This window comes from Cheilinus undulatus, linkage group 18, assembly GCF_018320785.1.
Source record: "Cheilinus undulatus linkage group 18, ASM1832078v1, whole genome shotgun sequence".
NCBI lineage: Eukaryota > Metazoa > Chordata > Actinopteri > Labriformes > Labridae > Cheilinus > Cheilinus undulatus.
The window spans coordinates 12896058-12917938 of record NC_054882.1 but is presented as its reverse complement, the minus strand read 5'-3'; the positions used below and the strand labels follow the sequence as shown (position 1 = coordinate 12917938).

Genomic DNA, 21881 nt, shown 5'->3' with positions numbered 1-21881 from the left:
TATTGATTTGACAGAATAGCCCTACAGGAGTTTTCTCATCACTTTTCCAGCATCCTTAAACACTGTTAGTGCTGCTGCTGGAAACAGACACACTCTGAAGGCATTCATTATTAATATGGGCAAAATTAAAGCAGTCCTGTGACTGTTTCTAAATACCCTGGGATACGATTCCACCCGATCCTACTGACTGAATGGGGTGAGCAAACTGGGGCATTTTTCATATTTTTGAAAGCTCGACGCTCTCAAAAGGTCTGAAGTGTCGGTTAAAGTGTAATAGCTCAAAGCAATTACAAATGCACTTGTTACTCTGTAAAGCATTTAAAAATTAAGTTTTAACTTTGAGTAATGTCAGCAGTTAAATTATTAGTCAGGCACTCAGTAGTTGGAATGGTTAGAGAATATCTAAGGGATGAAAGTAGGATTGAAGCTTTAAAAGCTTCACATTTAAATGCTCTGATGTCAGCCAATGGAGGAAAAGAAGTCAGCATTTCCTTAACCATGTAGTTTCCACTGGATTTTCTTTCATGTTAAATATAAATGCCTTTTTCACTGCTGCAGGGATGAAGAAGATCGTAAGGATTTAACACTTTTCATTTAGAAGTGAAATGCAATTTTCTGTACAGGAAGCAAAGGACAAAATAAAAGCCCTTATTCATTTTAATTTCTGACTGACAGACCGTGTAACTGCTCTAACACTGAGCTCCAGCCAGGTCAGAAGTCAAGATCATAACCATATGATACCTGCACCAGAGTAAGCAGCTTAACTTCATTTGTAAATTCCAGCTCTAAGCTCTTCAGTCTGCTCGTGTTCTCTGATTGCATTGTCAATATGGTTTACATCACTGCTGCTGACTCCTCTTCTCACTCATTTAGCCTCGGTGTTTACCAGAGCTGGCTTTCACTGATGTTGCTGAACATTAATCAGAGGGAGGGAGGCGAGGCTCAACATGCTTTGGAGTGTTGTTGTGATTATGAAGAGGTCTGTTTCTGCACGTCAGTCACAGGAAAACTGCTGTTAATGAATCAAAGATATGAAGAAACATAAGCATGGGTTTATGTAAATGTGGCTACAGAAAGTGTTCACTCCACCAACCTGACATGCAGAAACACAACCTGAGCTGCTGCACCACACCCACATCAGCATGGTGGAGCCAATGCCATTTACCAAACAGGTTTTAATGCAGCTAAATTGATTTGACGCCCAACGAAAACAAAGCATTACAAACAGATCAGAGCATTAGGAATCAAGAGGCAACATCACATAAATGCAGTTTAGTGTTGTGTTTTCCCTGATGATAAAAAAAGCGCCTTTTTTCCTCAATTTGCTTTTTCATTCCTCTTTTCTGATTGTTTCTAAGAACATTTTGATCAACATAAGGTACAAATCTATCAGTAGATGACACAAAACCTTTGAATATGTTTGGTTTCAGTCTTTGATGGTCAGAAATGTAATTTTATTCCTAAGAAATAAGAATCATAAGACATCTAATGCAATGGGTAAAAGGGATGACTCGTGATTTTCCAGTCGCTCAGAGTATCAGTTCTGCTTGCAAAAGGATGAAGATACATCAGAGAACTTCATGCAGGCTCTAACTTGATTTATTTAGTTTATATTGGAGCTTGATTCAATTACTTCAGATCATATTAAGAGGGAAACCAATCATGCTCCTGAAAGAGGAGCAGCATGGGAGCAGGCTAAAACAAACGGGCCAAGAACACTCTGTAAAATCAGAGGTCTAACAAGGGGCCTCCAGAGGGAAAACACTAACGGGCCGTTTCTCCAAATCTCTTAATTGAGGCCGCTTCATTATCGGCAGTGACGGGGCAGCTGTGGCCCAGCACAGGGAAGCAGCGATGGTCAGAGACTCATGCCGAGTCAGGAGGAAATCCATCTCCTCTGTTTCAATTAAAGCCTCAGAAGTCAGAGCAGATAAACAAGCAATGAACAACAAATACAGCTGAATTCCCAGGATGCAAAGCAGCAGGAATGTCCCATCAATGGTTAGGACTGTGAAATCGCCTCTCTTATCTCTCACTAATTCAATCAGGGTGCAAAGAGGAGTACGCCATGGATGGCGTTCAGCGTGCTGCAGAGGAGATAAAGTTAGGAACAAGTGTAAAGGCTGAAGTTTGTGCTTGTTTAACACCTTAAAGAGGAGTATGCATCAATGTAGCACGCTTTAATGAAGCAGAAGAGAGGAATTATCCTTAAAGACCCTGATCTTTGTAAAAATGCACAATTTGCGCTTACATTCTCAATCAGTTTGTCAGCGATGACGCTGATGTTAAGTGGATCAAATCCAAAGCTCGTAAACAACTTCATAATGTTCTGATGTAATCCATGTTATTGTAAATATCTCTAAATCACAGTTGGCTGCATTCTGCTCTGTTACACCCTCTGCTAATATGTGGACCCATCTGTTCAGCTCTTTCTACGATACACCCGTCCAAAACACACGCTCAGAAACACACTGCCCTCTCTCAGTGCTTGTTCTCGTTCCCTCGGTCTAGCTTTGACAGCTGAGTCTGTGCGGGTGTTTTCAGTCACAGCAGAGATAACAGCACGTCCTAATAATCTTCAAACACCTGACTGACTGAAGGCCCAAAAGGCGAGGTGGGGACGAAATGAAGGAGAAAAGAAAGAAAGAAAAAGAGCGGGCTCAAATCTCTAGAGAATCGTAAAAAGTCTGTAAGAGAGGAAAAAACAAGGTGCCTGTGTTTCCTTCTCTGCATCCTCTAATGATTTGGATCTCAGGAGTACAAACACCCTCAAGGACTTGTGACCTTTTACTTCACTCACAGACAATGGCCATTCAACCGGGCACACAGGGGCAGTCAGCCTCACCCAGGGAAGTAACTCTGAGCTAAGGAGGAAGCCGAGCATTAAGAACGCTCACTGATCACAAATGGAAGTGCAGCATTAAGTGTTACTGACAGCAGAGACAAAGCTTCATTAAAAATCCCCATCATTACGCCAAATTACATAATGGATCTTTTATTTTCATGTGCAACGATTGCTCTTTGTACAAACTAAGGGCGTCAATACTTGGATACTTTCTCAATTGCACTTCTTCAATGAAACTTTCTCTCTTATGGTTGTGAAAGACAGCATCTGAAAGTACAGACATTTACAGTATTCAAACTTTGCCAAAGTATATGTGACAGAGTAAAGGAGTTGCGCTGCGATTTTTGATCCTAAAAGAAGAAAAAAAATTACCCAACACTGGGTACACAGACATCTGCTTTGTTGCAATGGTATAAAAAAAATCGAGTGTATAGCGTTAGGGCCACGGAGTCAAGCTCTGCCATGCAAGCCCTCATCAGCTGACGACCAGCTGATTCACTCTGAGCACGGTATTAGATGCTGCCTTATTTAAACTGCTCTAGCCTGGCTGCGCTCTGCAAGCTGCTCTTGCAACCCTCCTCCACCCCAGTTCCTCCTTTATTCTGCTTCTGATTTTATCAGTGTCATTCTGCTGTCACTGATGCCTGCTCAGCTCTGGGGTTTTTGCTGTCTGTCTCTGCCTTATGCTTTCCTTATCAGCATAATAAGAGCAGGAACATGTGCTGTTCCTGCTTAATACTCTACACATAGGCTTGTGGAAAGAGAGGGGGATCCCATCACAGCCACACCATCAATAGAAATAACAGCAATAAGTGCCAATTATTAACTACTAATAAAAAAAAATTTACTGCCGCAAAGTGGATTGCAGTTTACAGTGGATTTAGGCCCATATTCACAGCCAATATATTAGTTATAAATAGCAGTGAAAATGTTCATATCTGCCGATACTGACAGTTAGCTTTTCAAGATAATATCTGTTGATACTGATACCACGCAGATAATATTGTGCATCCCTGGACGCACAGATGGCCTGTAGCCTAGCAGTCTAAGGCGTGACCCATGTACGCAGGAAGCCCGGGTTCGAATCCGGCCTGTGGTCCTTTGCCGCATGTCTCTCCCCACTCTTGTCCCAATTACGACTCTATCCACTACCCTCCTCTGTCAAACAAAGGCACTAAAAAGCCCAAAAATAAATCTTTAAAAAAAACATATATATATATATATTGTACATCCTTAATGTATAATGCAAAGCAAGGCTTTATGAGTCGTACCAAAGTAGGGTTGTCATAATACATTTTTTTTTTAAATTATTGATTCTTTTTTTAAAACAAAATAACACTGATGCCTGTTACAATACCACAGCAACAAAAATCAAATCATTCTTGAAATTTTTTGTTTTTCCATCCATCCATCTATACGACTTGTCCTATTCAAGGATGCAGGGGCTGGGGGCGATCTGGTCGACAATCATTCACCGCACTGACATATAAACAACCATGCACACTCACATTGATGGTCAATTTAGAGCCACCAGCATATTTTGTGGGCTGTGAAATGAAAAGGATATGTGGAGAAAACCCACACATGCATGGGGTAGAGATCAAGACAGAAAAGCCCCATCCAACCAGGAAAAAAAAAGACAGGAACCTGTAATGCTGTGGGGCATTAATGCTAACCACCGCACTTCCATGCAACCCTTTCTTATTCTCTTATTTCCAAAAATTGCGTGTGAGGTGTTTAACTACAGACAGACAGTTCTCTCTGCAATTTCAAGTTCCTATTGCTAACTTTAAACATGCAGCTTATTTTTATATATTTATCATTGGGCTTTCACTTTTAAATGTTGGAACATTTTCCTTTCCTCAATGCAGAACACAATTTTACTTTATAATTGATGTCTTTTATGTGTGAGCAACTGTTTTGATTCTTTTATAAAAACATAAAATGGAAAGTGGAGCAAAAAGAGATTTTAGGAAACTTGAAACAGACAAACCTTAGCATTCCTGCCTAACCATTCCACATCTTGTCATCTATTGTGTATTCTGATATTTAAATGACTGTCAGAGATTCATAGGCCCAGATTTTAAAGAACGGCATATCATCAGTGATAATAGACTTTTAAAAAGGTCATCCTCAGCTGGCTCTTAGGGACAATAAAAGTGATCTGACCCTGGCAGTGGTGCGTTAAGCATTAGATTTGATTGGTTCACTGTCATGTTTCTCTGCTGCTACAGTGACTGTGCAGGGTGGAGTCTAATGCCTGAAGAGGAACTAGGAAACATGAATTGGGATCCTTCTCTGGCTGTGGCTGATGCAACCCAGAGGCAAAACTTTGCTCTGGAGGTCGTCTGTCGCCTCAGCCAAGGCGAGGTTTCCTCCCTGGGCTCTCTGTCTCTCTCCCCCCGTTTCTCCCTCTGTGAATAAAAGAGCGCGGCCTCGTGAATCTGCCCAGCTGACGTAAATGGGCTGCAGTTAACTCGCATCCTGTCTACGCTGGTCAGAGGAGCCGCAGGCAGAGTGCTCGCTGCTGCTCTACAGTCCTTGCCTCAGCGACATGCTCGCCCTCTGTGAACCCCACAATGCACCTCATCCCTAAATGATCAGGACACCGTGTCCCGGCTACGAGGGACTTCAAAATGATCTATTCTGCATGACTACTTCCAGAGAAGTGGACCGTGTCTTCAAAAGAGGAAGAAGGACTGTAACACTAGCATAGCACCTTCAGAAGAAGCCAGTAGTAATTGGATAATCAGACCTGGAGGGGTAGACATCATATGACAGAGGCATAAAATGTACAAACGCACAGACAACTCTAAGTGAAATCATCTGAGTCTCGTCAGGGGGGAAAACAAAACTGACCATGTGTACATGAGATCATGGTTAAGTAAAGAAGTTCCCTTTCAGAGGCAAAACTTGGAAGTTTCTAAATTAAAAAAATGTAGTCATAATCTGTGCTGACTTGTCAAGCTGGGCTTTATGTTTGACTGCAAACATCTACATCCATCCACCTCTACTTAGGCGGACTTTTTCCTGCCTGATGCGTAGGGAGGAGTCAGCAAGAAGTGAAGATGAGCCTGCATGTGAATGAGGTCCATGTACATGTTGGAATGATACCAACAAAGAAAGCTGTGATTAAGGGAGACCATTTTCCCTCCTTTGGCATGTGCTACTTCATATTTAAGGTTGTGAGAGTTGAAATGAAAGTTTCTCATGATTACTCAGACAATGTCAGAACCTTGAGGTCCTGAAAGTGCATAGAAATTGTCCTGTATTCATGCCTGAAAGGTGCTTCTGAAAGCTTCTTTTGCACATCAAGTACATTGCATGTAATGTAAACGACATATTCGGCCTTCACTAAATCAAGTTTCACTTCCTCTTGAGCCTGGTTGTACAGATTCCAAGTTTCATTGCAGATTCTCCTCAATAAGACTGCATCAGTTGGACCTAAAGTATGTAGTAGATCCAGAAAAACCTAATTCTCGACAAGCACTATAAGGCTTATAATGTTCTTTCAAATGAATCATGAAAGGCAGCTGATACCTAGCGTCGTATAAGTGTGTTATGGAGCTTTCACATAAGGTACAACTGTTTTGTACTATATCCGAGCATGATTGCTCACCCTCCTCTCTCCCCTGCTGATCTGCTTTCACATCACTCCATGCTTGAGCACACTTGTGCATGCATTCTGCCTCATACTTTAGGTGTCTGCATGCATGTAGTTGGTTTGCAATTCCATCAATAAAAAGGTAGAGGTACCGGACTGTCTTCTCTGTGCAGACAGTGGAGTCCATCCTGCAGGCTGCCATGGATTCTTTCTAATTTGCAGACACCAGCAATGATCATGTTCCCTCCACATCTACTGTTCAGATCAGAGCATTAAAATGGGTCCACGATATGTGAATGCAATGGTTTTTGAAGAGACAGGAGATTTTCAGAGTAGCCTGTGCTTGGACATGGTTGCACTGACATCTTTGCATCCACATAAAACATGCACAAGACCACCTCTACAAGCAGACCAGGGCACGGTGCCCAAATACAGTACGCTTGTGTTCACACTGATCAAATGACCCAGACTTTGGGGGTCAAGCGTACTTGGATCCAGGCCCAGGTCCCTTATGTGAAACCGGCCTTACAGCTGAAACAGCCTTTTGTTAACAGTTTCCACTGCAGAGATTCACAGTGGGTGATACTTTTGACTGGTAAAAGACAGAAGAGAGATTTTTTTTTAGATCAGCAAAAAGAAATTAGGTTATGGCTTAGTGAGCAGGGGGTGACAAAATCAACATAAGCCAGAAGTAAGACACAGGAGCTTAAAGATAAAAACTTGTCAAAGCTTCAAAAGGATCATGATAGCGGAACGCTTACTCTTGTTCCCTTTTGGTTCCCCAGCAGGTGTACTGCGTTTTACCTGAGTATTTTACATCTTCCCAGTTCCCAAATGATGTATTTGTCTGTTGACCCATCTTCTTTCCAAATCCATCAAAAATAACATGGGGGAAAGTTCAAACAGGAAGTTTTGTCCTTGTATTTGCTGTTAGCCATATCTGCCAGGCTTTATCAGGTGTGAATGGTGTTAACCTAAACACAGACGAGGCATGGGAACTTCATACATCCAATGTAAGTGCACCTTAAAAAAAGGGAAAGGGATTAAAACCACCTCCCACCATTTCCAGAATTATTATTACTAGGGAAGCGAGTAGTTTCACATCCAGTTACAACAAACTATAACAGTGTTTAGCAGCCTAGTCTTAAGACAAGTCGAAACATTCTGCAGACCAACTTCATACTAGGGATGCACAATATTGGAATTTTGCCGATATCCAAAACACAGATATTTACAAATAAATTTAAGGCAATGCCAATGTTTAAATGTAGTTCAGACCTTAAATTTCAGTCCTTAAAACACAAATTTTAAAGTTAGAGGAGGAACAAATGAAAAAACTTCAGTCCTTCTAACACTTCAAAGTGTAAGGACTAATGGTGAATAAAGAAAAAGACTTCAGCTGCCATAGCTCTGCTGGTTCAGCCTTAAACTACACTATCTTATTTGTTTCTATGGCCGATATAGGTAGACTTTATAGCCAAAATATCAGCTGCAAATATCTGCAGAAATGTTAATACCTGCTGATATTGATATCATGCCAATACCACAGTACCTATTGTGCATCCCTACTTCATACTGTAACAGTGCAAAGTTGGTTTGTAAAATGTGGCTAGTGCTAGCAGCATTAGTACCACCAGCTTTGGATCCTCTTTGCAGGTTAATGTCCATGTTACTCTGCTGAATATCATTATATGTGAGTAAAACCTGCAGACTCTAGACAACTTTATACCCCTTTTCTTGGTATGAGATTTTCCTTTAAAACAGGATGCTTATTAATTTTACAGTTAAATCAAGAAGACAAGCCACCCCTGTATATGATGCGGTCTAATTTAGGGGGTCTCACAGAGGGAAAAGAGGTTTAAGTTTCCTTCCTGCATGACAAATTTCATCACATTCAAGAAAGCCAACTATACTTAGTCCACAACTATGTATAGTTGTGAAGTACAGATCCACGGCCCAGGAGTTAAAGTGTCTGTCTCCACTGAAATGTCATTACCTTTAAATGATGAGTCGTTTTAAACTGACTAGCACTTTTAAAGTTTTATTTACCAAGCAGTAGCATGTCTTTCTTTCGGTGCAGGATTATGACCAAATGAGGGGGAAAAGCTGTTAAAAATTGGCACCACCTGCCCAGTCTGCATTGCTATGTATCCTAGCACACCTTCAATAACAAAGCAGCCACTTACAATAGAATGAATGCTAGTTTTCAACAGCATCAGGTAGTGTGCAATGTGTGATGTGGCAGCTGCACTGGGTGCATGTTTCAGCATTTATACTGGTATTGAGTGCACCAGTAAGCAGAGTGTATTCAACCTTTTAGATGAAAAGAAAAATGCATTAAAAAGTGCTTCTTATACACTGGATCTTACAGTAATTGTAACCTTTACTTTGAAAGGGCAAACCTCGAATGACTTCCCTTGAAAGACAAGAAATAGAGAGACAAGCATGTGCCATGAGGATTCATCATGTCATACTGCTTCAATAAAAAAGAAAACCGAGTTAAGAACGTTAAGACTGCTTGGTAATACTTGACTGATGTTTAGTGCTTCTTCACATGAAATGCGTGCATGTCTGGGATTTTGTCTTCCACATCACATCCTGTACATCCAAGCGTTGCTTCCTGTCCTTTTTTGTGCGTGGGATTTTAAATTATTTCATTCCAAAACCCTCTGAGATCATTTTATGTCATGCTTTTCTGTTTCCTCATTGAATCTGCTGCTCTTGTGGAGTATGATTCCAGGAAAATGTTATTGGAAATGTGACTTGGTTGCTGCAGAGCCGTGCACCTGTATGAGGCAAATGTTGCAAAATAAATGAAAAATGCTGAAAATATTAGAAATTACAGCTTCAAAGTGTTAGTCATTCAAATTGGCCATTAGCTTTGTTCCTTCATACCTCTTAGCATTATGTAACAGGTCATTCTGTGCAAGGTAGACTAGTTTCACCTGTGTTTTGGGAAAAAAGGGAGACGGCCTTCCTTTCAGCACCAAGCTTAATGCCATCTCCATTAAGGGATCATATTTGTGCCTCAAAAAGGCAGAGAAAAAGGACCCTCATTGAGTGGCACACAGTAGCTGGCAGGTTATGCAATGGCAGCGAGCAGAGGCATCGACTCAAGAAATGATGTTACATAACTGACAAGGCACATTCACACAGCCCATCGGGCAGCCAAGTGGAAAACTGGGTACTCTAGCGTTGACAGAAGAGTGGGGTAAAGAAAATACGGGTTTTGTGTTGAGGATGTTTGGGGGGTAAGAGAGAGGTGTGTGGGAAACGCATCGCTGGGCTAAGAGGATGGAGTTATTCTGTCTAGGGAAGGACAAACGTGCACAGAGACAGAAAGAGCTTTTGTTTGAATAGAGACGTCGTTTCTCATTATAATGCATGAGGCACTTTGGGAGTCCCTGCTGGAATAAAAGACGAGCCATCTCACCCCATTTCCCTCCAGTCCTTGTGGTTAAAAAACACGGGAATCAGAAGAAGAGTGGCCTGAGGGAAGAGAGCGAGTGATTGAGGAGAAGGAAAGAGAGGAACTGCTGAATGAAAGAAAGGAGAAACTCACTGCAGAGCACCATTAGTTCCCATTAAGTTGTTGCTTATTCACTTTGCTGCACAAAGATGCATCGCTGCAATTTGGCGTGCTGTGCAGGAGCTGTGGCTGGTCTGTCAGCTGCGTTGGAGCTGGAAGGTTTGCTGAGCTGTGCTGTTGTTGCTTTCTGCATGCACATGCTAACGTTAGATTTCCACTGAGGCCTGCTCAGGTCAGCCGATCATCCCGGGTGTATTCTAAGCATCTCCACACAGCAGGAAGTAACAGATGTAAGGCCGCAATGTGCTTTTGGGTGTTTGAATTCAACTTAACCTACTATTAAAAGAGTAACATGTTCACATTCCTTTTGATATCGGCTACACTTTCCTTCCACAGCTCAGGTTGTAAAAACGCCACAAGCAAAGAAAACAGCAGCCTTACAGTACGCATTTGTGGTGAAACTGAACCATAACCGCCACAAAACAGCTGTCCATTAAAGAAACTTACGGAAAATAACAAAAAAACGTTACCCAAAAGAATCTCATTCCCAGACTGTGGCTCACTGTCGCCCTTGGAAATGCTTCTTTTTTCATACAGAAGTAGAGAGCAGCAAAGTCAAGTGTTTAAAAGCCTTTCGTGCTAAATCCAATATTGGGCACCACCAGCTGGAGCAGCAGATGCAGGGTGGGCCAATCACTGCTCCAAATAGCACACCGCCAAGTAACAACTGTCGCCACAAGAAGCAGAAGCAGGAGCGAAATGGGACGGGAAATAGACTATTTTCTCTATCAATAACACATGTCCTGGTGTAGATCAGAAGCAAGGGAATTTTTTTCACTTTACATCCAAAATCCACAGATTTTATCTGTTCTGCAGACCTGAAAACCACCTCAGCAGAAGGTTTCTTAAAGCTGAGAGGTGGATTTATGTAGGTGGAGCTGCAGAGATCATTCTGCTATGAAATCATGCCAGAGTTTCTGGATGTAGGCAGCAGCACAGGACTCACTGTACTCCCACTCTGACCTTTCCACAGCTAATTCACCAACAGTTAGATCGCTGAACAATTGATTTCTTTGAAGGATGTTTTAATCACAAGCAAAACCAGAGAAGAAACACAAGTCACTTTTATGCAATTTCATCAGGTGCAGAGGACTGACATCATACTGCGTCTTCCCCCAGTCATTTCTTTACTGGAGGAAGACGCAATGCATGTTGAAATGTCAGTCCTCTACACCTGATTGAATTTCATCAAAGGGACTCGTGCACTGTAGTTTTTTCTTGGAATTGCTAGTGAAAAGGTATCTATGAAAACATATTTTGTACTAGTATGTTACTAGTCCTCTCTAAGAGCACCGACTTCCACCTGTGGAGGGGCGTAAGAGCAAGAGACTTCTTAATTAATTTCTTTGCCCTTATGTGTCAAAAAAAATGGTGGAAACACCAAGTGGCAACTTCAAATGTAAAAAAACTAAGTGAAAAAAGGGAAAGTTTTAAATGCTTATCAAAGAAAGAACCATGTTTACAGCCTAGTTCCAAGAATATCTGAACCACTTCCATGTTGATTATATGAAATGTAAAACCCGATTTGTTCTTCAGTGTTGAAGCTACACCATAGCATAGGTCACAGGTCTGCATTACTCTGAACTCTAAGCAAAGGCCTTTGCATGTAACCAACATACTCTAATGTCAAAATGACGCTAACGGCAAGCTCTGTGATTGGTCCACTGAGCTAAGTTGCTAACAGGCGTATTGTGTGTATCCTAGAGCAGTGGTTTTCAAACATTCTAGCCTAAGGCAAACCTAACATTGAGCCAAAACCTCAAGGCACACCGTATTCATATCCCTGCAGAGGAGCCTATTTAATACTTATTACAGCATCTATTTTTGTGTATGGCTAAAGTAATAATGTATGGTGGGTGTACAAATTTCCACACCACACTTAGACTCACTTCAAGACACACCAGTGTCTGCTGTCCTGAAGTGAGATAAATGGCTAAAGATGGTGGTGCAAACAGCCAAATCTACTTGCCTGCATCTAACATGCACTTCCTCATCCAGATGTCTCTTTCAGTTGCCGTATTCTCCATCTCCTCTTAGCTCTTCTCTATTTTTTCTTTAATATAATAGACTGATGCTCAGTATCTAGTAACTCCAACAGAAAACTGTCGATTTCAGTTGTTGTGGTTTCTTGTACACAATCAAGCAGGATGTGCGGAGGTGGGACCAGGAACTGGCATAAAATCTATACTGCTGAGAAGCGTTTGGGTTGATTATTGCAGAGCTACATGGACACACCCATGCAGAATTATGGTGCTCACAACAGAGCAAGCCTCCAAAGAGAAGACTGGACGCTCAAGTGTAAAGCAGGCTTTCTAGTTACAGATCAGTGTTTCCCCTAGGGGGGCGGATGGACACTGACACAAACACGTAAAGGAATCATGGTCTTCATGTGTTTCTTTTAATGACAGCTGTCCAATAACAAGTCTATAAATGGCCGTGTCTGGTCTCCTCTCACAACTGCCTGTTTGTGCTTTCATACTATCATACTAGACAGAAAACTGAAATAATCTACTATTCATTCTATCTACCTATAATCATTTATTTATGCAATTAACTTCTTGTCTGCCTGTCACATCAGGAGGAATTTTAGGACTGTATCATACCAATATTAAGTATAAAGTTTACCTATGCTGTCAAAAAGGCATATGCAAATGAGTGACATCTGAAAGATTTAACAAATAAATAACCTTATAATAATTTAAGACATATTTTATTGTAACATAGTTTATTTATAATAAGTAAGATTATGTATTTTGGTAAATGTGATTTATGATGAAATTTGTTTGTCCCCACTGTCTTTATCTACTCATTTTCTCTCTCTTCACTATCATTATCCACCCACATTGCATGTCTCCATCTCCTCCTGTTGTCTCTATGCCTGTGTGATCTTTTGCCAAGATACTTTTATGTTTATAAAGGTTGAAGAGTTTCTGTTGTAATCTGCATGTGGACAAGGTTTATTTAAGAGCATATTTAATGATCATTGATATCACCAATATCGTCAGGCGCTATGAGAAACATGCACGCAGAATAAAAAGACAAAAACAGTCGTCCACCAGTTTATTGATCCCTGATGAATGAATGTTAAAATGATATAATGATCGCCAGGTGACCCGCGGAGGGGCCGCTCAGTCTTAGTCAGTAAAGGAACTGATTCCCTCCAATATTCAAGGCACACCTTCCCCCACACACCTGTCAGGGGCCATGTGTATTTCTGCCTGCTGTGGTGAGAAGATCAAGAGGGAGTTGGTGCAGATATGAGCCCCACTGTTGCTAATTTTATCCACATTTCAAACCGGTTTGTCAGTTTGCAGCATGATATATGGAGAATTGCAGGATTTTCCTGAAATGCAAGTGCCAGATTTGTTGCGAGAATGTAATGAATTGTGTGCAATTGCTGAAATCTAGTGCCATAATTCAGCGCTCGTTTAGTGGATAAACTAGTTGCATTGGAGAACTCTCTCTCATGATACTGAGTCAAAGCATCCCAGCACACACATGACCTCAGCTCTGACACGGGGAGGAGGAGGCGGGGCTCTCTGATCAGTCAGCATGTGGGTCAGCTCACCTCTGCTCATAGATTCAGCAGGAGCAAGCAGAAAACCAGGACTCAGAAATACATGCATTCCTGTTAACAAGATAAATAACATATGGCTATTTAGTTCAATGAAGGGACAAGGTAGAGACCTGCTCTATAGGAAAGGTATCCTTAAATGACTTCTGTCATGATCTGGCGCTGTATAGAAAATAGAATTAAATACAATCAACTCAACTTTCAAGGGGGGCAGGGTGCCCCCCCAATATAATGATAGGGGAAACTCTCCAGATAACTAATAATAGTGCTGATCTGACTGAGAGGAAGCTGTTTGGAAGGAGGCAAAGGGTCCGCCATGGCTTCACATTCTGGCCCATTGCTAAGTTGAAGAAAAGTTAGTTCTGAGACCGCATTTCCAAAATAGGGACCACCACTGGACTTCAACAGTGCACTTCAGAAACCAAAGAGTTACCTCACTGAGACAACATCCATGTCTTATACAGTACATGGGAAACACTTGTTTTTTTCAGATAGCTCTCCTCTACCAACAGTCCAAAATCTAAACTCTTCATTACTGTTTTAAATTTCAATGAAAAGTACCACTTTTCACAAGACTTGTTTTCCATTCAAACATCTGTGTCCGGAAAGTTATGTGTAATAAAATCAATCTGATATGACCATGGTTTCCTCCAACAAATCAACAGTTTTCAGCTGAATTATCACAGAACAATCACAAACAACAACAGCTCAGTGCTCACAGAAAGTGTACTGTAAAAGCATGCCCTAACAGCCAGCGAGTGATTCTGCACAGCGCAGCTAAATGTGACATTTTTTCCCCGACTACCAGTTCCGTTTCCTTTCTGTTGCTCCAGTAGACATGGACAAGGAACTGGCAAATGACTGACAGGTACTTGGTATGTCTTACAGGATGATTTGGCCCACCGCTGTCAAAGGCTTGGAATTGCAAAGCACCACACTACAATTTTCTCTACCTTTAAAATAAAGTGCTCAGTGTAAAACTGTATACTAAAAGAAAGTGAAATTGACGGAGCAAAGGAATAAGGAATAGGCTGTAATTTGGACAGTAGGAAAACTTTTCTTACATTACATATACATGTGAATGTATTGTGTGCATACTGGCCCAACCAAAAATTATTTTATATAGCAAATTAAGGAATTCTAATAATTGTTTAAGTGAAAAAAATACAGTTCTTTTTAAAGATATTAACAAATGAGCCATCAACACGTATGCTGTTCTACAGTTAGGGATGTCAAAGTCATGCAGGGATGCACTTGGAAGATAAGTAGTAAGTAAGGTGGTGGTCACCATCATGGTATTCTCTACCCCCCCCCCCCCCCCCCCAATTCTTTAAATTAAATTAAATATAGCCTTCAATACAGCATGAAGTGTGTGCTACACTGTATTATTCTTCTTAGTTTCAGCATGAGGCAGTGCTACCATGCTAAATGTAAACAAACATTTGATGATGATTCATGGCTGTTTTTTCAGGACTAAATTGAGATGACACTATGAATAGTGTCTTGATTTAAAATGCCTGAATGGATTACAGTAGCAAATAGCAGCACCAATGATGTTCCAGGGGTGGGGCCAATGGTAGCCAGAGCTGACTAAGGCCCCCTGAAATCTGACTGGCCTCCCCAAAATCCTTAAAATGATAGGCCATTTGTCTTGTCAGCCATCAACTAGCCATTAAAGCATACCAATCACTGAGCATATCTGAACCAACACTGGGTTGTTTTACTTACTTTAATATTAAGGTGAGATACAGTGCTTAACAAATTTATTAGACCACCTGTCATATTTGTCTCAGAGACCATCCAGCATCATAAAGTGCTTTAATGCGGACTCTTTCATTTTCAGGGAGCTCTCGACCTTTTACCATTTTGAACAAGAATGAGGAATTTCAAACTGAATTCACCTTTTCTTTTTTCACCCAAATTTGAGCCGGCTCCCTGGGCTTCTCTGAGAAGTCAGAAATGAATCAAGCTTAACATTCAACCACTAAAACTAATTTTTCTGTTCAGGAATGCAAATAAATAACTATAATTTGAAATATTAATAAAGAAATAATAATGTGCTTTACTATTTTTTCAGTTTTTTGTAACTCAGTACATTTGAAAATCAATGGATAACAATTATATTTTAGCATTAAAAATATCATTTGGGTTAAAGAGCTTCTACATATTGGTGTATTAACCATTGCAGAAACATAAAAAATGATTTTTGGTAATTACCAATGCTGTTAATTGAGGGCAGCTGTGGCATCAACCTTACTTTGGGTGGTGGTCTAATAAATTTGTTAAGCACTGTATATAAAAGTGGCCCCACCATCCTTACATGTTTCTGCGTGTGGCCCCCAGTGGAAAAAGTTTGGACGCCCCTGCTTTATGCAGAAAAAAAATCCTAATAGAGTATTTGGTATCAGCTTCAACTGAAGTCTAATTATGGAGGAAATTGTATCTGAACATCTCTGATCCTCACATTTAGCACTCAAAAGCAAGAAAATGTTTTAAATGTTTCTCAACATTTTAACTAAAGACCAAAAAAGTTGGCTCTTTATTGTCTTCTATTAGGCCAAAGATTAATCACTGAATTCCTGCAGCGCTACCTCTCCTAAGTCTTGTTGTTACACACTCCCAGCCTCACACGCAATAACTGAAACCTCAATTTTGTCATCCGCCTCCCCTCATGTTCTCCATCCTCCCTGTTCTGAGCTGCATCCACCCATCCTGGCTCCTTTTAACTATACATCATCCTTAAAGTGGCCTCAGCCCTGGGCGCTAACCACCCTACATAGACACACCCCAACCAAAAATAACCCCGCCAGGATGATGCTCAGCACGTTACATAAAAATAACATTAATCACACAGGAGCTGTGACTCACTTGCATGCAGTGAATTAAGGCAACTGCACAAATGAATACTCAGAGATGCATAAATAATCTGAGTTGGAGGGAAATAAATGTTATTTGTGTAGGTATTATTCCATTCCAGTGGCTCTGAGGGAAAACATAGGATGAGCAGCAGCTGTGAGGTTTGCTGCCACTCCTGTTACGTAAGAGGACTTCCATCCACTCACATAATTGATTCTGACCCCCGTGACAGCTCTGATGTGTGCTGTGAAGTGCAGGGAGGAAGAACACTTTTTTTGTTCCCAGCATGCAGCCAAACATAAACACAAAATTACACGGGTACAGGGCTGTGGAAAAGTTCCCAAAATATAAACCAGTCTGTATGTATGTCATGTGTTATCTCCGGATTCAAAGCAGCAATGTTAATTTTTGTTTATCTTCAGGACTTGAGCTCCTTTAATCCTCTGCTTCGGTCTCCACTGTGTGCATATCTTTCACTGTAAACATCAGTCATAGTAAATATAAAGGGTGAGTATGACTCAAGTGGGAGATTTGTTCTCCCATCTTTGTTTACAAGGGATGCAAGAGATGCATGTTTACAGGTTTTCATCCCACTGACGCAGCATGATGTTGCCGTGTGGGCAATCTCAGCATATGGCACTTCTGCACTCTTGGCGAGGGCTTGAATCAGATATGCTCAAAAGCCAACTGCAGAGCTTGGAATACAACCAAACACAACAAATTAAAATGGCACAGATCAGTGTCAAAAGCAGATAAATCATTCATCTAGTTCTGTGGGGATCTCAGAGAAGGGGTATGCTTTACAACCATTTAAAAATAACATCTGTTGAAATATCTGCTTCTATTTGCATTGCCTCTGCAGATTTTGTTCCCCCAAAGTTCGTCTCTGTGAATCATTTACACAGCCAGCACCTCTGCCCCTTAAAAACAGAAAAGCCTAATCTTAGTAACTCTGTGAAATGTACTTATGGGAGAAATTCCTGAAGGGAATGTATGACAGGTTTACCCAAGCACTAAAGCAATATTGACATTAAAGGATTCGGTATTACTGACAAGCTGTCAAAAACAGGCTTAAATAGTCTACAATATGCTTTAGATGTTATTCAAAAGACAGACAAATTATACGTGCGTGCAGATGCAGACCCTCTGAAAAGCAGGCTCTCAGAAGATGTAAACAATGGTCATAGATGAGACTAAACCACAGTTCTGTTAAACGTATGCCTTTCCCAATGAATGGGCATTAACTCCTGTGTAACCAAGCAGGCAAACGATGCATGTTATTTGAATTTTAATGAGCTTCAGCCTCTTAAAAGTGGGACAAGCTGTCCCAAATTAATCAATACCCTGTCAGTAGCATCTTTACGCTAGCGCGGGAGAAATCCATCATGTCCTAAAAGTAGTGTTAAAAATGTGGGAGCGAATAAAGCGGGAGCTACTCACCAAAATACACCGTCTTTTCACACTTGGGGCACTTTGAAGCCATCGTTACGACGTTGTGGGTCGAGTGAAAGTGATCTGGTTTCTTGTCCGTGCACTTTCTCCGTCTACGTCCTTGTTGCTTGTCTCCTCTTTCCACAGCAAGTGTCCCGGAGCTGGGAGCATCTATTCAGTCAACGGCTGCTCATTAGCATAGCCCCGCCCCCCGCCACGATGCCCGTCCGCGTGCCTCCTTCAGTACTGTGGGAAATGTCGACGCTCAACGGCCGTTGGTGAGATTAAAAAACGACACTAGAAGGACTGAAATATTATATAAATTGCTGATATTTGGGGTTTAAAGAGGTTCAAAAACATGGGCAACACGCTAAAAATAAATATATGAGTTTGTAGCATTTAAAACTGAAAGTTTACCCATGCTTATGTAGTGTTTATTGATTATCTTGCTGTTTAAATCAGTTTCTTTCTATTTTTTTCCGTACAAAACTGGCTAAAATGTATACATTTATTTGAATGATACAGTTTATGTTGTCCACACTAAATTTGTAGCGTTATTGTTCATTATTGTGCCTACAACAGGAACAAGGGCTAGGAGCAACATAAGCTCTCAAGTTAGGAGCACACCTTCAGCTAGTTGCTAGCTAGTAAGTAGTTTGTCTTATAAAAAATACTTCAATTACGTGTTTAATTTATTTCTGTTTTTCTAGAGATTTTTTATAGAAGTTGTTACCGTTACGTTGAACATATGAGTATTTTAAGCCAGCTACAAGGCTGAAAAAAGGAGGCAAACGGTCAAAAACATGCCTTAGGTGGCGACTTTAAACTCAACCTAAGAAGCTAAATTTAAACTTTTTCTTTATTTTTTAAACTTTAACTTGAAAAAGCTAGCTGTTCAAAACTTTGACAACAGTTAATCTCAGGTTTTCTGTGATGCATTTCTGTCAATCACATCTCTTTTTTTTGCATACAAAAATACCACTCTTTTGCATTTTAAACTTTTTTTCTTTTCTATCATTTTAAGCTATGTGTAACTGACTACCTGTTTAGATGCAGACCTGCTTTTATAGGTAGTTCAAAGTTTGCGGCATGAACTTAACCATGGAAAAAGTAACTTGCTATGGATTGAAAGGGAAATAAGAGAACGGTAAGACTGTGAATGGTTGATAAGACAAGTTTTAGATGACTTTTGACTTCTCCACTGAGCTGTCTGTGAGATTTTTTAAACTGAAATGAGACATTAAAGTCCCTCTAAAGTGAGCAACAAAAGATCTTTATATTAGGTTTGTGCTATGACAGACTACTATTTTATGAACCACTAGGCCAACTTTCAGTCATGAAAAACATCTCCAAGTTTATAAAATATAGCTTCAAAATAATGAAAATGAGGCAGTTAAATCTCCTCTAGGATGGTGTGGGCGTGTCAGTTGAATGAGCTGAAGCCACGCTCACTCACAAAAAATACGATCCTCTCAGATTTGAAAAATGCTTCTGCTTCAGAGCACAGCTGCCTGGCTCTGTGTCAGAGTAGAGCGACGAGTTGGGGATTAAATTTACTGTTTTCTGGCACAAATCTCTCTGTTATGATATTTTCAATGATCTGTAATCAATTTGGGAAATTTACCTCACAGTGAACAAAACACTGCATGTAGCTGACTGTTAACTTTCAATGAAAGTAGCGACATCAGTTAACAACAGACTGTGCTGAGATGAACTGCTCTGTGATTTTATATTGTTGTAGCATTAGGGGGCGGGGTAATTCCCCATGAAGACTGGGATCCTATATTTGTCCTGCTCAAATAAAACCAAGCCAGGAAAGAGGTGAAAGAGGAAAGAGTTGTTGTTTTTTGTTTGTTTTGTTTTGTTTTGGTTTTTGTTTTGTTTTTTTTGGGGGGGGGGGGTTTGACACTTTTTAAAATATTAGGCTATCTGGTACAATACTTCCCCCAAGTACATAAAAAGCTACTCACTTACAGTAATTTGAGTAAATGTAGTTACCTCTCACCCCTGGTTATTTGAGTGAATGATTGGTCCTGCTAGCTGTCTGCGTCATACCACATTAGCTTATTTGAGTCACTGAGCTTTGGATAAACCCTTATGGGTGTCTTTATTATTTTCTAAGTATGGCCACTTTTGCTATCTAGCGTGATAAACAAATGAAACAAACAGCAATGCCCTAAAATTAAAAGCATCAAACAGACTGATTTTACAGTGGCTGTGCCTATTTACAGTATGTGGCTTGAGCATAAATGAAGATGAGTAATGGCTGTGCTTCCTTAAGATGCAAGTTTTCACCAAATTAAATTAAAGTTTTTAAGCATGAAATCAGCCTAAACTCCACTTACATTTTGTTTTGGAAGGCTACATCATATTTTTAAAATTATTTTCACAAAGAATTCACTTCTCAAGCAGCGACTGGACTGGTTACTTAAATGTGAAAATATGCAGGATTTGGGTGCCTGTCCTGCTTTTACTTTCAGTTAAACTTTTTGTCATTTTCATTGCCTCATCCTCTCTAGAAAAAGTTGGATTTTATACCCTAAAATCATCCAGGAATACTCTAGCCTTAAGAATCTCTGTAGTTGTCCTTGAGGGTTATGTTTTACATGCAGCACCTGAAGGCAGCGTCTATCCTTATGGGCCAGCCTGTAGTCTGTCATAACCATCCCAGACCAGGCGGGAAAGCTTTTGGTTTGTGTGGCTGGGCAGTCCACTGTGGCACATGCACTCCTACTTCCTTTTTTTCCGTTTTTCCACAAGAGGAGTAGGCGCAGTGTTTGGTCGAATCACAATGCCCTCATTCAGAGTGAGTGACTCGTAGGAATTTGTTATAGGCAACGGAGGAAGGAGAAGAAACGTGGCTGGGTTGGATCAGCTTTCCAGTGAAGGAGGCTTCGTGGCTTCGTGACAAATTAAGCCTGCTGAGGGAGACGGGCGTAGCAGACACACAGCTTCTAAATTTCTCACAAGCCGTTGCTGCATACACTTGTGATGACTAATTAAAAGGCTAACTGACATCACATTATCAGTTCTTCCAGCAGTGTGTCTGTCTCTTTCTAGCTAGGCCGTGTCAGAGTGACTGAGGTCATCTCCTTCACACATTGGTGCTGTCTGAACTGTCTGCCTTGTGACACTTTGCAGATCCCGGTCCAGGAACAAGCACCCTGGTATTTCCCACATCTGTGTCGTGGCTGATTAGCACCGGTTCCTCCTTATCTCTTAAAAGTAAAAAAAAAAAAAAAAAAAAAATATCAGCCCAACAGTTAGATGGAAACTCCTCTTAAACTGTCAGCAGGGAGATATTTAACAGAGTTCCCTACCAAAAGTACAGTTAAAGTAGAAAGGGCATGAGTTCATCGTCCCTTCACCTCCAGTTGTTTGCTGTGGTTGCAGGTTTGCTGCTCGTTCTGCTGTGGAGCACAATCAGAGTCAAACCTGCTGAGAGGAGAGAAGAGGAGAGGAGAGAAGGTCAAATATACAACAGAGCAGGAACAAAGAGGAGGTAGGAAATTGATACTGAAGGGCCAGTGTTCTCTGAAAGCCTCGGCTCAATGAACACATGAGATAAAGATGAAAAGAGAAGTATATTATCCCTTTCTTTGTACCAGAACACATTTACCTGAGACTAGAAAAAGAGACTGTAGACTCAGCAAAATGTTCACTTTGTAGACTTTAAGGTTAGAGATATATGAATGAAAAGTGACAGTTTTATTTCTGAGTTATTTACCATTTCTTTTAGGAAACTGATAATCCAAGGTATACTGAAGAGGACATATCCATCCAGGCCAGTAGTTTCCCTCCTAACTCATCCTCACTGTTTCCCCAGAGCAGATCAAGCATCCAGCCCCACGAGAAAAGACAGGAATAGACAGAGAAGGGTTGGAGGGAAGGCTGAGGTGGTCCTTGGGGCTTAATAGCATGTAAGTACTTAACTTTATACACTTAGAATAAGTCGAACCAAGGGTGGGAAACGAGGATAAAG

General features: G+C 40.8%; 1 protein-coding gene across 1 annotated transcript in view; it reads right to left on the bottom strand.

Moving 5' to 3' along the window:
• crip2 (cysteine-rich protein 2) overlaps positions 1–18063 on the bottom strand; it is a 45023-nt gene extending 26960 nt beyond the window's left edge. The window contains exon 1 of the mRNA XM_041813220.1: positions 17909–18063. Coding sequence (XP_041669154.1) covers positions 17909–17951 — 43 coding nt within the window. The 5' untranslated portion in view covers positions 17952–18063. The remainder of the gene's footprint in view (positions 1–17908) is intronic.
• Between the last annotated feature and the right edge of the window lie 3818 nt (positions 18064–21881).